This window comes from Crinia signifera, chromosome 1 (genome assembly GCF_055691185.1).
Source record: "Crinia signifera chromosome 1, ASM5569118v1, whole genome shotgun sequence".
Taxonomy (NCBI): domain Eukaryota; kingdom Metazoa; phylum Chordata; class Amphibia; order Anura; family Myobatrachidae; genus Crinia; species Crinia signifera.
The window spans coordinates 459,435,357-459,449,945 of record NC_139217.1 but is presented as its reverse complement, the minus strand read 5'-3'; the positions used below and the strand labels follow the sequence as shown (position 1 = coordinate 459,449,945).

Sequence of the window (14,589 nt, the reverse complement as noted above, 5' to 3'; positions counted from 1 at the left end):
CACCCTGCTGTGGTATCTGATCCACATCAGTAAGATTTAGGGGGAAATTTACTAATATGAAAAACCTAGGGGCATTAAAGGGCCCGCTGGCACTTGTAGTTCCACAGTAATAAAAATAGTACAATAAACACACACTGACACAATGAAAATAAAAGTTTAATACATCCATTACACACATACTGATACTTACCTATCTTGATCCCGTAGGTAGCCCTCTGTCCTGGTGTCCGGTGTCGTCCTCCAGGTCCATGTCGGCGGTCCGTGTCATCCTCCAGGTCCACGGTGGTGTCCGGGTCTGAAGAAATCAATGTGGGAGCTGTGAAAGGAAATCCTACTCACCTGGTCCTGTGCTGAAGATGTCGTGTCTTGGTCCGACGTAGTCCAGGTAATCTTCAAGCTGTCGCCGGTCCCCGCACTGTCCGCATCGCACTGAGGAGAGATGCAGAGATATTTCATACTCGGCGCCTCTCCTCAGAATGATTCCATTGGCCCTCCTAGCGGCCAATCAGGAGCATACTAGCCTACTTTCTGGCTGCTCTCTCTGGAAGAGAGGGCAGCCAGCTCAGTAAGGCAGGGGGCGGGGCCACCGCTGGAAGTGTAAAGGGGTAGAGGGGCGGAACCACAGGAAGGGAGCGTGGTCAGAGCGAACGCTTGGAGGCGTGGTCAGAGCAAACGTGTAATTTAAGCCAAACCCCCGCCATGAAATTCCGTTATTTCAGGCATTTCACTGTGGTGGGTGGGGCTAAAATGATGCAATTCTGTCATTTGACCCATGGCCCCCCGCTGTGGGAGCAGCAAAGCTGTCCGGGAGGGTTGCCCCCCTTTCCGGAGGCCAGGAGGGTGACCCGATTTCCGGTACCCTGCCGGCCATTCTGGGAGGGTAGGCAACCCTGGGTAATGTTGCCCATAGCAACCAGTGTCTGTATTGCATCCTATAAAATGAAAGACAGAGCTTGATTGGTTGCTATGGGAAACATCCCCTCTTGTTATTTTTAGAAGCTTTAGTAAATTTTCCCTCTAAGTAAGTAAAAAACAACAACACATTTTAGTTGTTGCGGCATTACCTTCGCTCTTCCATTGCCCTATTAATCCCAGCACATTCTGCACGAGCGGTGACAGGTGCAAACACCCGATACAAATAACAATGTATTTCCACAACGCGAATAGCTTGGTTTTTAAGTGCATTATGATTTTACAGCTATTTGAATACTGCTTTTGTGTGTTTGTATGCAGAAAAAAAAGGCAAAAGAAATCAATGCTCCCTCAATCTGGTGTCTTTTGCAAAACGAAGCCTCCACAGTCGCCCCCCCAACTAGAAGAGACGACACGGCGGCACGTGCCTCCTGCATTGTTGACTCTCCATTCGCCGGCAAGATCAGAGCTGTTAGGAGATAATTGAAAATCTATAAAAAATACATAATGCAATTGTGTTTTTTTTTGCAAACTTCCTACCAGCCAGGCAAGCGAAACGGCATTATGTGTAAAACAAAGCGTGGATCGGGCACACCTCACATCTAACCAGGGGCCATGCTGTGTGTTGAGCCTTTAAACCTCGACTTCATTGTAAGATTAGCACTTTACAAGAGTGCTATATAATTTAGATGTTTGCTATGTTTAAAATAATGTCGTAGATTTGCTCATTAGCAGCGATAGGAGGGGGGTTTGGGTAGCAGAGGGAAGGGGGCGGCAAACAGTTTTTTTTTTTTTTTTCGGATAACTAAACGCTGAAACTGGAGTCATTTTATTTCTACAATTTTCTCTGTATAAACCTCAAGCTGGCTGCTCACAGGTGTCCGGCTGTCAATGAAGGACATCGACGCCGGCAGACAATGTTTCACGCCCGATGTCTCGTTTCCTTATCAATAGCACGGTGTGTGACAGTTATTAAGTCGTTTGCAGCAATCCGGCTGGATTCATGGCGCTACAGTTTGCAGATAATTATGACGCGCCTGTATTTCTTTACAAACATTTGAACGGAGGAAGAGACAGACAGCTGCGCTAAACGCTCCCGAAGTGCATCGTTCCTCCGGTTTTTTTTGTTATCCATCTGTAGATACGTTCTTTTCTTCTTCCCCTCTCACTACAGGTTTTCTTCTTTTGCTAAGGTCACGTCGATGTCAGCCCTATTCTTTCATGTGCGTATTTCAGAGCGAGGCTTTTGTGCAGCGCAGGACTTACAAGTGCCATATAATTTAGTGCGAAATAACACGTTTATCCCATAGATCTTAGTACTTCAATGGAGGAGGCACTGTAGTACACATCTATCGCTCCTTGGTAGATGGAAGTTAAAAATTCACTAAAGTCAAGATAAATAAAAATGGAATAAAAAAAATGTTAACATCACTTAACTCCTTTGCTGCGGAGCACAGGGGAGGCTCGTTCTGTGTATAGATTGAAGAGTGCGGTTGGGGTTCTTCTCGCACCCTTCACAGTGATGAGGGAGAAGGAATGTTTTATAATAAAAAAATACCTTACCCTCACTTACCTTAACCTCTGTTCCGCACTCACTGTCTACCCAATCTGTGTCACCCGTCTGTCTTCCCCTCCCCTTTAGAATGTAAGCTATCACAAGCAGGGCCCTCCTCCCTTGTGTGCTTTTCATTCTCTTAATTAAACCATCTTCGATGGCACCAAATCTCATGGTTTTCTGCCACCCTGATACTTATGACAGTGCCCTTTGCTGCTATGGTTATGTCCCCTGTACTTCATACTTACCTACCCACCCGGAATGGCCGGGAGGCTCACGAAAATAGGGTCACCTCCCGGCCGCCCCCCAGAAGGGTGGACGAGCTCCCGCATTCCTGGCCAGCCGCATCAGCCCCCTCCTCTGCCAGTAAAATACCGGCATGAACGGCTCTTCAGGGAGAGGGGCAGGGCTAAAAATGGCACGAAGAGCCGCGAATCAAGGTATTTACTGTAATGGGGGCAGGGCTTAAAGATGTCAGCTCTGCCCTCACCCCCAGAAATGGTGCAGAAAGTCGCATCTATGGGCTTCACCTGGAGAGGAAACTCAAAGTAGGTAAGTACTTGTCCTTAGTGCTACAGGAGGCATGACACTTACTGCCGCATTACCACATTAGTGCTACAGGAAGTGTTACACTGCCTGCCGCATTAACGCATTAGTGCTACAGGAGGCGAGACACTTCCCGTCGCATTACCGCATTAGTGCTATAGGAGGCGTGACACTTCCTGCGGCATTACTATATCAGTGCTACAGGAGGCGTGACACTTCCTGCGGCATTACTATATCAGTCCTACAATAGGCGTGACACTTCCTGCCGCATTCTCACATTAGTGCTACAGGAGGTGTAACACTTCCTGCCGCGTTACCACATTAGTGCTACAGGAGGTGTTACACTTCCTGCCGCATTACTATATCAGTGCTACAATAGGCGTGACACTTCCTGCCGCATTCTCACATTAGTGCTACAGGAGGTGTAACACTTCCTGCCGCATTACCACATTAGTGCTACAGGAGATGTTACACTTCCTGCCGCGTTACAATATCAGTGCTACAGGAGGTGTTACACTTCCTGCCGCGTTACTATATCAGTGCTACAGGAGGTGTTACACTTCCTGCCGCGTTACCATATTAGTGCTACAGGAGGTGTTACACTTCCTGCCGCGTTACCATATTAGTGCTACAGGAGGTGTTATACTTCCTGCCGCGTTACCATATTAGTGCTACAGGAGGTGTTACACTTCCTGCCGAGTTACGATATTAGTGCTACAGGAGGTGTTACACTTCCTGCCGCGTTACCATATAAGTGCTACAGGAGGTGTTATACTTCCTGCCGCGTTACCATATTAGTGCTACAGGAGGTGTTACACTTCCTGCCGCATTACCATATTAGTGCTACAGGAGGTGTTACACTTCCTGCCGCGTTACCATATTAGTGCTACAGGAGGTGTTACACTTCCTGCCGCGTTACGATATTAGTGCTACAGGTGTTACACTTCCTGCCACGTTACCATATTAGTGCTACAGGAGGTATTACACTTCCTGCCGCGTTACCATATTAGTGCTACAGGAGGTGTTACACTTCCTGCCGCGTTACCATATTAGTGCTACAGGAGGTGTTACACTTCCTGCCGCGTTACTATATCAGTGCTACAGGAGGCGAGACATCTTCCTGCCACATTACCGCATTAGTGCTACAGCATACCTCCCACCTGTCCCACTTTCTGTGGGAACATCCCATTTTTGGGGGGACGTTCCTCCGTCCTGCCCGGGGCTGGCAGTGTCCCGCGTCAGGGGGGCAGTTGGCAGCCCCCTCCTGTCATCCGTTAACACTGTGCGCATACGCACAGCTTCTATTCATGCCTCCACTGTGGCGAAAAAGGGGGCATGGCCTCACAGAAGTGATGCAAGTACAGACCATGCCCCCTTCCCAATAGACCACCCCCCCAAATTTTCGGGCATGTCAACGTCCCTCCTCAATGTTGGGAGGTATGCTACAGGAAGAGTTACACTTCCTGCTGCATTACAATCTCTTTTAAATTAAAATGTCAGAATAAAAGTATTGTGAATACATTTTGTATGTAGACAGGTACTGTATACTGATAGACACGTGGTTCTGTAAATAAGGTTATTGATGAATTACCAATCACCTTCCAGTTAGAGGGATTTTAATTCATAACTCTACGTACTGTAGGTGCCTTGGATTGGGTGTGGGTCATAGGGTCAACAGTTTTTAGGTTGATAATATTTAAGTTGACGCCAAAAGGTTGACAGACAAAAGGTCAACGTTATTTATTATTTTCATGTGTGTGTCAATTTGATTTCGGCACAAAGACACCACATGGAGCTCATCATGTTTCAGGGAAGGTGTCTCACGCGCTTGTCACACTTTACCATTCCCAATCAGAGTCCACATGGATGGGAAAGTATGAAAAAGTTTTTGAAAAAAAAAAAAAACTTGACGACTTTCTCACTTGTAGACCATTGCCACGTAGTAGTCCTTTTGACCATGCCAACCTATCCCCATTGGTTTATAAGCTAATGATGAAGTATGGCAATAACACAACATCCGTCCACCTTATTATATAATTGAGTAAAACACGAGATGTGGGAACGTTACAGTTCTGTGTAGGCTCTATGAACAACTCCTGTAATGTTTGAAATTCTTGCGGTTTGCCCTTTTGACCTTTGATATTTGTTCGTATCGACGCTTTCTCCGAGCCATTGTGTAAGAACACCTTGAAGTGTCAAGCTTTAAAAAGGAGTCGTCTTTTTTCTCGCCGTCTCTGTGCAGTTTGGACCGCCGTGGCCTTGTCAGAATACATTCTCTAGTTAGAAACTGGAAATATTTCCCTCCTGGCTCCTAACATATTGATTTGGTTACACTCAACTTTGTCTGTGAACTGAGGGGGTGAGAGGTGAAAGTTCACCTTGCACAGACTGGTTGTACGTATTAATGAGCCTTCTCCATTTTTATCAGTTCGTGCAACTTCTAATGATAAAGACTGATTGTGTGTGTCGCTGTCAGGAGTGCAAAGTCACCGGGTCACATTTGCCTAAGGATAAGCAGAATTATTTATTTTGCGTTAAATATAAATACATTTAGGCGAGTCAAATCCTCAGCACCAAATTTGTTTTCCTTACGGGAGCTGGTTCCAACCACGGCTTGGAACTATTGATTATTCAAAGCATTGTGCGCGGAATACATGCATTATGGATAAATATGTTAACATATGTACATTGAGAAGCAAATGTAACAATCTGACTTCAAGGCAACATTGCTGTCTTGTGTCTGTTATCCGTCTTTTACTGAAATATTTCCAATAAAGGATTCAACACAGATCTCACAAGCCAAGGTTGGGGGTCACCAAAAGAACCTAGACAAACATGGCTTTTATTGTACCGTTCTAATAACGTTACATCCATTTCGCAAGACCCATTGGTTAGATACTATAAACAGCATGAAAGCGGAACCCGACTTTATTTTAGGTTTAATGGTTTCGGAACCTGAGAAAATTTAAATGAGCAACGATAAACGTGAGCTTAAAATGTGCAACTGTCTGTTTGGTTTTATTTTTTATTCACTTGACACGATCCACGTAGATATTCATGAGGTCAGCAATGGTCAACATAAATAGAATGTTGACAAAACAGGCCTGGTGGTCTACTGGTGACTTTTCTGATACAACGGCTCCTTGTGACTTCCAGCGGATCCTATAGTGCAGGCATGTCCAACCTGCGGCCCTCCAGATGTTTTGAAACTACACATCCCAGCATGCCTTGCCATAGTATTGCTATTAGGGAATGCTAAAACTATTGCAAGGCATTCTGGGATGTGTAGTTTCACAACATCTGGAGGGCTGCAGGTTGGACATGCTTGCTATAGTGCATACGGCGGTGGGTGCGGTAACACCCCTTAACCCTCCCCTCCAACAGCCCAACCCTAACCCTCCTCTCTGGCAGCCTAAAAATCCATACACACTGGGCGTTTCTGCCTAATGTGTATGAAGAGAGATGATGGGGAAAATCATTGGGCAGAAAATTGTTCAGTGCATACACACTGAGCCATTTTTACCTGTGTAAGCGATTTTCCCCGGGGTGGAAAGAATGCTATGAAAAGCCGTCCACCCCGTCTCTGCTAGTAATGTCAGATGAGCGGCGGCTGCCCGGGATGATGCAGGAGCGCGCATCAGCACTTACTGCTGGCACATATGCACTGGGCGGCTTTCAGCTCAGTCACCAAGTGTGTATGAGCCTTAACCCTCTGGTCCCTTCAGAATATCAGCTTTTCACATGTCAGCATTGTGAAGAAGTCTACATTCTGGCGATGCAAATATGTTCAATGTAGACATTGTAACGTTGACATGACTATTTTTCAAAAATGACACCTTTATTTTAAGTAAAGCCAGTGTCACATTTACTGTGCAGGCCTCACTGTGAATTAAGATTTTTTTTTGCCATAGTAGATTAACAATTGCTATAATAAGTGGATGGAGGAGACTCTAGTGAGGATATAGATTAGTCAGTGGCGCTGAGAGAGGGGGTACTAATTACCCAGGCTCAGGACTGATGGAGGGGTCCAGTGTGGCCCGTTACAAGCAGCTCTTCTCAAATCAGAACATGCTGCAGTGTGCTGGGCTGCTGAGTGGCGAGGAAGGAGCTTAAAGTGCTATTATTTCTGTATTTTATTTTGTGTGCATGGCCACGCCTCTTCTGATTAGGCCACAGCCCCTGAAAAGCACCTGGGCCTTGCAAGGCTCTCTACTGTCCTGATTATAGTCTTTGATCGTCTCCACCCACTCACACCCAGGGCCGGACCGGCCATCGGCAATTCTGGCAAATGCCAGAGGGGCCGATGGCCAGGGGGGCTGATTTCTTCATGCAAGGTGTAGGCTCGACCTCCCAATCGGCACACAGAGAGCCGATTGACTCGCAAGCAGGTCCGGTGGCTCTCTCAGTGTGCTGCTGCGGTCCAGGAGAGAAGGGGGCATCACGCACCGTGATTTCCCTCTCTCCTGAAAGTCAGGAGAGGCAACGCGCGCATGCGCCCAAAGGTCGTGCGTGTCCACAAATGCCAGGGCCGATTTGGTGGCCCAGTCTGTCGCTGCTCACACCCCTAATTGTCTAAGTTCTTTAATGCAGGAGAATCATGCAAAACAGATTTTGTTATCAAACCAAGATATTTGCGGTATATTAAGAATAAGATACTTTGCGGTTCAGCAAAACGGTTTACATAGATGTGTTGCTGGTGAGCTCTTGTTACAAGCTGGAATAACGGAACGGAGCTGCTGGTGGTAGTGTGAGAATTTTAAATCTATCATGAAACGTGGAACAGCGGCTGGCACGGATTGGTCTATGGGTGCACACTGGCAATTTCAGCCAAGAATTGGAACAAGGAAGAGGAGGCAGTGATTGTATAGACAATAAACAAGACCCTTTCACTGCGGTTTCTCTATACGCTTTATTTCACACAGATATGTACACAAGCATTTTACAGATCTATATCATATTTGCATATATGATAATTCAATCATTTACAATAAACAATGGACACGAATTGTAATCTCTTACTGGTCAATGCGTCTTGACGCCCTTGACATAAACGGTCTACGTCAAAGCCGCACAAGGCTCTACATTTACATGGCCAAACACAATACAAAAGGCAAACACTAAAATCATACTGTTGGACGAATGCGGCTGCAGCATGGTAATAGCTAAGCAACAACAGAAAAATGTTTAAAGGGGGGGAAAAAATATTGATCAAGCTTAAAAAAAAGGAAATACATATACTGTATAAATATGATAGGCTTGGAATAAAATCTGCTATATCCAGAGTGTATGCAGTCCTATACATTGAGGATAAATGCGCCCGCGATTCACTTCATCGTTTTTACAGGAAAATAAGTTCTATGTAAAGGTCATGAAGCAAAAAAACAAAAATGAGCAGCAAAACAAACAAATAACACAAACTTAAAAACATTTCCGTTGTGCACCCGACGTCCTGTTGCTGTAGCCAGATAATCTTTTAATTAAATACGGGATATAGTAAAAAGGTCACCGATTACAATGTTGAGATTCATAATTTTGACTGCACAATGTATACATTGTTAAAATATCAACAGGCAACAGATGGACATTCTAGAATGTCGACGGGTGAAATTTTTCAAATCACGGTTAAGGTGTCGGGTAGAAGGGTTAGGCCGCGAAAATAGGGTTGTCGACATTCTAATGTGTCGATATTTCATCAGTCTATACATAATGAATGTCAACATTCTCTTGCTGATCGTATGATTATAAAGATGCCATTCCCAACCCAATAAACACAGGCCTGATTAAGTATAAGCAGACTTAATAAATTGCCAATTGGACAAAAGGTTAACGGAGGTCAAAATGAGTGCCAGGACCATACTAATTACAATCAATGAGGGTGATCGGATGTGAGGGAACCCCAAAAAAGTACTATAGAGAAAGGGGATATTAGAGCAAAATAAGATTTAAAAATAGATTCATCCCAATATAAAGGAATTTAATATATTTAAACACTCAAAGCTCATGGCAATAGGACTCAAACTGAATACACCATTACTTACTGACATTACAAATGTAAGAAACACATAACAGGACCTAGAACTTAATTGATTTGTAATATATTATAACAAAAATGGTGTGATTCAGAATACAGACTTCCTATATTGGGATGTGTATTTGGAGGAAGTGATGTCATACGGAGGCTGGATTTAGAAGAAGTAGTAGCAGTACCTACAAGTAGTGTACGTTTCTATATAAAAGTGTAGGCTCTAGTGTGTCACATCTATAATTCCAGGCTCCCGTACCACCCACATGAACATACTGTATGGAGCAATGGCATGATGCTGCGGAGGGTTTATCCCATATGACACTTCTCAATAAAGAATGGATGACTTTAATGGATAAAGACCAAGGGGTTCCGTGGTCAAGGATGCAGTGTGTTATCAGAATCTAGTACTGTGATATTGTCCAGGGGTCCCTTGCATTGCTCGCGAAAGGTCACACTATGAGGTCACTAGTTTTGATGATACATCACATCCCAACAACGAAACGATGATGTAATCCACAACGAGAAGAAGTCTGCAGTCATCAAACTCCAGATTTAATAAACAGTTCACGCTTTCCAAATCACCTAGCTGGTGCACAGCTGTAGTCATTACTAACTGTCACATGGCCCAGATCACCTAGCTGGTGCACAGCTGTAGTCATTACTAACTGTCACATGTCCCAGACCACCTAGCTGGTGCACAGCTGTAGTCATTACTAACTGTCACATGGCCCAGATCACCTAGCTGGTGCACAGCTGTAGTCATTACTAACTGTCACATGTCCCAGACCACCTAGCTGGTGCACAGCTGTAGTCATTACTAACTGTCACATGTCCCAGACCACCTAGCTGGTGCACAGCTGTAGTCATTACTAACTGTCACATGGCCCAGATCACCTAGCTGGTGCACAGCTGTAGTCATTACTAACTGTCACATGGCCCAGACCACCTAGCTGGTGCACAGGTGCAGTCATTACTAACTGTCACATGTCCCAGACCACCTAGCTGGTGCACAGCTGTAGTCATTACTAACTGTCACATGGCCCAGACCACCTAGCTGGTGCACAGCTGTAGTCATTACTAACTGTCACATGGCCCAGACCACCTAGCTGGTGCACAGGTGCAGTCATTACTAACTGTCACATGTCCCAGACCACCTAGCTGGTGCACAGGTGCAGTCATTACTAACGGTCACATTTTCAAACATGTGCTGCATTCATTCCTGACACATTCTATAGATCCACAGGTGTCCTGGAAAACATGAACTGTTGGAAGATCTCGAGGACTGGGTTGGCCACACATGTTCTACAGTATGAGACAAATGGCTGTATGATTGGTTTTGATACAGTGCTGCACATTTATTCTGTGCAATGTTCATAAATTTGCAATGTTCATAATACCCTCACATGCTTGAAGCAATTTATGACTGAGTTGGTCACTAGCAAGAAAAAAAATATCCAAACTAACATGAATTCTCAAAATAAACTTTGTGAGCGTTTCGCAACTCAGATCCCGAGCGGAGGGGGATTAAATATTTGAAAAAGAACTTCTGGTTATGTGTGTGCTTCCTGATGACTCCTGTGTAAGGGAGGGCCACACAAACGTCATGATGAAGTGTGCAATAGGGCCACTTGCGAACTTCCCGATTACTCCTGGTTCCTAGGTTATGCCTATTGCATTATTATTTTCAGGCAGGATAGGACACTTACAAGCATGGTAATTACTGGGCAGGAGATCATAAGCATACTGGCATACATAGTAATGGGCAGGAGGGTCACTTGTGCTGCATAAGTAGTTCTGGGTAAGAGGGTCACTTGTGCAATAGTCATAATCAGTTTATTGGCATCATTGCCCCATATCATATACTTTATGGGAATCAGCAGTCATCTGTGCCCAATTTCTAAAAAATAAATCCATAAGAGTGCAAGTAGACATAATATTCGGACACTTGCAGAAAGTCAGGGAATTCGCAGGATTATAGTCAGGTATATGGTACATTTTTCATATGTAGGTTGAAACACACAGTAGTCAGTAAATGAACCATGAACAGCTGTCTAGGAGGCTTAAAATTGGGTAAGAAACAGCCAAATTCTGCACAAAGGTGAGGTTTTAGAGACAGTTTAATGTCACGTATCATAAACCATGGCAAGACTGAGCACAGCAACAAGACACAAGGGCAAATAATTCAATGGAGACAGGGGTTTCAATATGTGATGTCCAAGCTCTTTAGAAGAAGCACAAAGACAGAGTCAATGTGGTGGTCGGCAAAGGAAACTTAGTACATCACATAAAAGACGCATCATGCTTACTTCCTTCTATATCTGATGATGTCCAGCAGTGCCATGAGCTCAGAACTAGCAGTCAGTGGGTCCCAGGTACAGCAAACTACAGTTCAGAGAAATCTGTACAGAAGTGGTCTTCATGTAAGAATCGTCACCAAAAAGCCATACCTTCAATGTGGGAACAAGGCCAAGCAACTCAACGATACATGAAAACATAGGAAGTGGTATACAGAAAAATGGCAGCAGGTGAACTGGACTGATGAGTCAAAATGTGAAACATTTGGCTGCATCAGAAGGCAGATTGATCGCCGACGGGCTGGAGAATGGTACAGTAACGAGTGTCCACAGGCAACAGTAAAGAATGGTGAAGGTTCCTTGCAATTTTGAGGCTGCATTTCAGAAAACGTTGTTGGGGATTTGGTCGGGATTAACGGTGTCCTCAATGCTGAGAAGTACAAACAGGTACATCTTGCAATACCTTTAAGGAGGCATCTGACTGACTCCAAATATATTCTGCAGCAGGACAATTACCTCAAACATGAAGCCAATGTCATTAAGAACTATCTTCAGCATAAAGAACAAGGAATCCTAGAAGTGATGCTATGACCTCAACAAGCCCTGATCTTATAACCATCACGTCTGTCTGTGATAACATGAAGAGACAGAAGGATTTGAGCAAGCGACATCCGCAGAAGATCCGTGTTAGATCTCCAAGATGTTTGGAACAACCTCACTATGGAGCTCCTCTCAAAAACCTTGTGTAAGGGTATCTAGAAGAATTGGTGCTGTTTTGAAGGCAGAGGATGGTCACACCAAATATTGAAGTAATTTAGATTTATCTTCTGTTTAATTGATTTGAATTTTGTTAACTGATAATTGGTATTTAATATCCCCAAAATGTATCTGAAGGAGTCAGTCAAATAATGGTATGATTGGCGATATGTACTGTCTAACAAAACCTGGCATACGTGCACTGTACTGCGCAGTACAATGCAGCCTGGATCGCTAATCAGAGAATTTGCAAATAGACTGTGCATGCACGTAGTCCGTTAACGAAAAATATCCATACGCATCGAAGTCGCACAGTTGCTGCAGTTTGATTAACAAGAAACTGTAAACATGGCATTTACTTGGAGTTTTTGTAAAAAAAAAAACTCAAACGAGTGTTTTTCTGATGGGTCTCTATTGCCAGCAATGACCACATCCAGCCTGGCTCTTGAGCAGATGAGTGGAAACCCTACACTGGTGCAGATGAGTGGAAACCCTACACCGGTGCAGATGAGTGGAAACCCTACACTGGTGCAGATGAGTGGAAACCCTACACCGGTGCGGATAAGAAAAAAGAAACCTGTATGATGGTTTGTTTTTTGCGAATGGATCTGCAAATAATGTACAACCCTATATGCGATGCCTACACAATTTTGCAAGGGGCGTCTTTAAGTTCTTTCTGGGTGGCGACTTTCTGCTAGCAGTCCACTGCGTTGTCTGTAATTAGCGATCTATACTGAATTAGGCCCAGTGTTTGAATTAGCAATTCCTAAAATGTTCTCTGGCAACCACGTCTAATCTGCATAGTAATTAGCCTTTCATGGAGACAAGACAAAGAGATTTGTTAAGATGTTAAGTAAAACAACATTCTTACTGACGGAGTGTACACAGCATGTAGCGTTTCTTAGATCGACGATAGCCCTTGATGAGCTTTACCCAAAGGCGCTAAAGTGTTATTGAAGTTTGAGGTTTCTATGCTCATATACAAGCAAGCGTTTAGAACCATCGTTGTCGGAGGAATGGGAAAAGGGGGGGGGGGGGGGCAAAGTATATAAAATTGTCTATCAAGGCCACATCCCCCTAACTAGTAGAGTCTCTTTGTCTGCAGTTCTAAAGAAAGGTTCTCTCTGCTTCTCACGTCTACCAGTCCATGTTATTTCAGGGTTCTAAAACAATGATTGAGGACTTCTTTCTTTCGACAGTATGGTGCGGATATATTGTGTCCTGACCCAGAAGTGGATACGTTTATCTCCATCCATTCCTGGCTAGTACTAATGAATGTTTTGAAGGTACAATGTTGTTACTAGGTTTAAACAACCCTAAAAATAGAAGGCTGGTTCTGATGATGAAAAAAAAAGTAGGGTCCCATTCCCACAATAAAACTTCAAGTGAGTATTTGACCAGCTGAGCAGACATTTCTAGACCTCTCACCCATCTTTATGGAATAGATATGGTCATCAAAATAAATCCTTCACAATTTAAATGTTAATACAACAAAAAATAAGGAGCAAAGCTGTATGTAGTAGTGCAGCAGGCAACCGGTCCCAAAAGAAGTACCAGAATCCCTTGCAGCTTCCCCGAGCAGTAGGAAGTTACAGGTTCACTAGCTTTCTTTTGAACCACCGTAACCATGGGTTTGTATTAAATTCAATAAATATCTTCTTCAGATTGAACTATGGACACAATATGTACAGTGTATGACATAATGATTATTTGTTTCTTTAATTGCGATTTGCAACCATATCCTTTAAATTAAACCATACACTCTAAAACGCTGTAGAGCGCCACGCGTTTCACACAGCAAACGAAGACATACGGCAAGGATAAAGGAGTAGATTAACATACAAGGCAGGAAACGGCTCAGCTAAACAAAATAGCTTCATAGAATAGAAGAAAAAGACACAAGGTTACTAAATGTAAACAATCTGGTTATACAAAACCACTTCAGTGTACGTGACGGACATACTCATCACTGCATGGAATGTGACAATTATAGGATTAGGATATCTAGATGGAACGAGGTTGTGGTTCTTCTTACAAGCCCCCGTTACCACTATGGTTAATGAGGTGGAACCGGGTTTCCTGCTCAGAACATAAATATGTACGTGGAAGGATTCCCATGTCTTGGCTCTACCCCCCCGGTAGAAGCAGCGTTTACTGGGGAATCATGCATCACCCAACACAGCAAAGTCTACCCCCTGTGACTGATATGACAACAACGATATGTGCAGTGATCATGCTAATGACATAGTGGGAGACTGTGGATGAGAAGAGAGTTGAACACAGGCTGCTCTAAGCCTAAACCATGAACCGATGTTCCTTGCCATCGTGAGCCATTAAGATAACATTGCGGTTGGAAGTCCAGATGAGTCTTGCCAGCTTCAGGGCATTGAGGGAACCAGGGGAGGCCGGCTGAACGGGTGGCACCTGATATGTTTTAATGCATCGCAGCTGAGGTGCAGAGTTTAGCATCCCGATACTCCCCAGCAGAGACGTGTTCATCT

At 44.2% G+C, this 14,589-nt stretch overlaps 1 protein-coding gene across 2 annotated transcripts in view; it reads right to left on the bottom strand.

Moving 5' to 3' along the window:
* Positions 1-7,903: 7,903 nt before the first annotated feature.
* Positions 7,904-14,589, bottom strand: part of WDR7 (WD repeat domain 7) — a 298,065-nt gene continuing 291,379 nt past the window's right edge. For both annotated transcript variants that reach the window (XM_083155233.1, XM_083155236.1), the window contains one exon: positions 7,904-14,587. In XM_083155233.1, coding sequence (XP_083011359.1) covers positions 14,384-14,587 — 204 coding nt within the window. In that variant the 3' untranslated portion in view covers positions 7,904-14,383. The remainder of the gene's footprint in view (positions 14,588-14,589) is intronic.